At 40.0% G+C, this 2,500-nt stretch overlaps 1 protein-coding gene across 1 annotated transcript in view; it reads right to left on the bottom strand.

Moving 5' to 3' along the window:
* LOC147469223 (uncharacterized) overlaps nt 1–973 on the bottom strand; it is a 1,978-nt gene extending 1,005 nt beyond the window's left edge. The window contains exon 1 of the mRNA XM_086550519.1: nt 1–973. This exon is cut by the window's left edge and continues 107 nt beyond it. Within this exon, the coding sequence (XP_086406645.1) occupies nt 1–973 (973 nt within the window).
* Nucleotides 974–2,500: the final 1,527 nt, after the last annotated feature.

Here is a 2,500-nt window from a genome sequence, read left to right as displayed (position 1 = left end):
TCAAAAAGCTAAACAGGTCCACGGTTAGCCAAAAGACAGCGAGAGTCATGAGGCCCAGGGCTGGCAGACTGAAGTACTTGTTCATGAGCAGCTGACACTCGTAAGCCCTGTACACTCGCTTGTACGCCGTCAGCATCTCGTCCCTGTTGATTTCCTGCTCATCCATAAGGAATATCTTGGTGTTTTCTTGACAGCGTAGCGAGAGTGTTGTCACAAGGGCGGTCTCTGTCCCTTGTTCATCTCTACGTGACGAGTCTGGCGCTACTTTTGCGGAGTTTTTGTAATCTGTGAGTTTTGCCTTTGTAACATCTTCAGGCATGTCCCTTTGCCTCTTGATTTTTTCCAGTGCATCATTTAATACATGGTTAAGCAGAGAGCTGAATATGCATGACGATATTTCTTGCACGAAGGCTATTGTTATATTGTATATAATAAATACGATTCTCAGTATCAGAACCAGTCGAGTAATCAAATCGGAGGCGTTCAAAAGCTTTATTATATATATTTCCGCCAGTTTCGCCATGTAGACAACAAGAGCAAAGACTAAGCAAAGCATTTTCTTGTCCAGGATGAAAGTCCATCTGCGTTCGGTGTATTCGGGGAAGTGGAGGTCGAAGTGAGACACGATCGAAGCGGCGTCATGTCTTCCCACCAATACGTGGATGTACAGAAACATGTTAACTACAATTTCTACTAAACGATATATTCTCAGCAGTGTAGCAGAAGTGGGGCTATCTTGTTTGTAGTAGACATCAAAACCATTAAAAAAATAGACCGCAGGTATAATGGAGGCAGCCCCGTAAAGCAGTGCCAAAGAGAAAGGCCAGAAGTGGAAGCCCCTTCGGCGTTGCAGCCCAGGCAGGATGGCCCCAGGTTGGCGATCGTCCCAGGAGTAAGGGAAGCCCCCAAGGGCTCTCAGGGTCCTCGCCCAAAGGCGGAGCAAACGCACGAACAAAGGAACTCTCGGAGACATGACTAGGACTAGTCAAGGGCGCGGGTCCACGACGGAGACTTAGTCAGGCCTTTGGCGAAGAGAACACGCCGACACCCCTGAGGCTCCGGACCTGAACAGCAACTGCTTGAAGGGGATTCAGCGGAACGGCGCGGGGAGGATGTGTCCTCGTTAGACCAGCGCAGGGAGGGCGTGTCCTTATCAAAGGTGGGCGATCATGTTTACCAGGAGGAATGGCCAATGAAGGAGAGAGAGGCGCTGAAGAGAGTGAGAGACTAAACGTGATTGGACGAGAGGAATCAAGAGGAAGAAGTTGAGGGGAGATCGAAATTAAATCTATCTATCTATCTATTTATATATATATATATATATATATATATATATATATATATATATATATATATATATATGCATGTATGTATGAATGTATGTACACATATACTTATATAATACAAGAATACTCTACACACACACACACACACACGTTTGTGTATATATATATATATGTCTGTCTGTATGTTTATATATATATATATATATATATATATATATATATATATATATATATATATATATATATGCATATATGTTTGCAATCCTTAAGTGTATGTTACCATTTTATGTTTCTGCTTTATGATTACTTCAATTTACATTTGATTTTCAATTTCTTATTCCTCTTCCTCATTAATTAACGTAGCTAGTGATAATTTGACCGGTTATTTTGATCTATTTCACGATCGTAAATACTCCCCTTATTTTACCATTATTTGATGTTTATATATTTTAGATAATTATCTTTTATCTTTATTTAAGATCTCATACTGAATGTCTGTCTGTTTAATCTTAATGATTTATGTTTATGTGGAAGTCATGGCTGATACCGTACCCATGCGACTTGCTTTGACCTGGTTTGACCCGAATAAACAATGGCACATGAATTATGCACTTGTGTTTATTTACATCTGGATTTATATATATTTCTGCCGAGACCAGAACTAAAATCCTATCTGAACTTCAATTGCTTTGCTTGGCGCCTCAGTTTGTTTACATTGTTGTCAAAGGAAAGGTGCATGACCCTTTTATGGTTTATTTTGCTTTTACTGAATTAATTTTTGCTGATTTCGATGTTTCTTTTTTTTCGTCTTGTGTGTTTTACAAAACGCTTTTCTACTGTGGGTCAATTTTTTTTTGTTTTTTTTTCATGGGGTATTTTGCGTGAACTATTCTAAACTTTGCCGAGTTTGTGTTTGTCTTTCTTATTGTTTCCCGTAAGATATTTTACTGGAACCTAAGTATCTTTGATGTTTAACGTAACATACTGTCTTCTTTTGTTATTGAATGACTTTAGCCCTCGCAAGGAAACACCAGTGGGTTCGCTTAGGTGTTTATTTCTATTTTGAACTCGAGGGGAATTAACAAGAGCCTCCGTTTAGTCCTTAAACCAGGTTTCGCTTTGTAATTCAGTCTCCCCTTCACGGACCTGCGCTCGTGGGATTCGTCTTAAACTCACGTTGATGATCGTGAATGAAAAGCTTTTTCTCGACTGAT

The sequence above is a fragment of the Penaeus japonicus genome, unplaced genomic scaffold, assembly GCF_977035675.1.
Source record: "Penaeus japonicus unplaced genomic scaffold, GWHDUDI00000001_assembly GWHDUDI00000023, whole genome shotgun sequence".
Lineage (NCBI taxonomy): Eukaryota > Metazoa > Arthropoda > Malacostraca > Decapoda > Penaeidae > Penaeus > Penaeus japonicus.
This window is presented reverse-complemented; position numbering and strand designations above follow the sequence as displayed.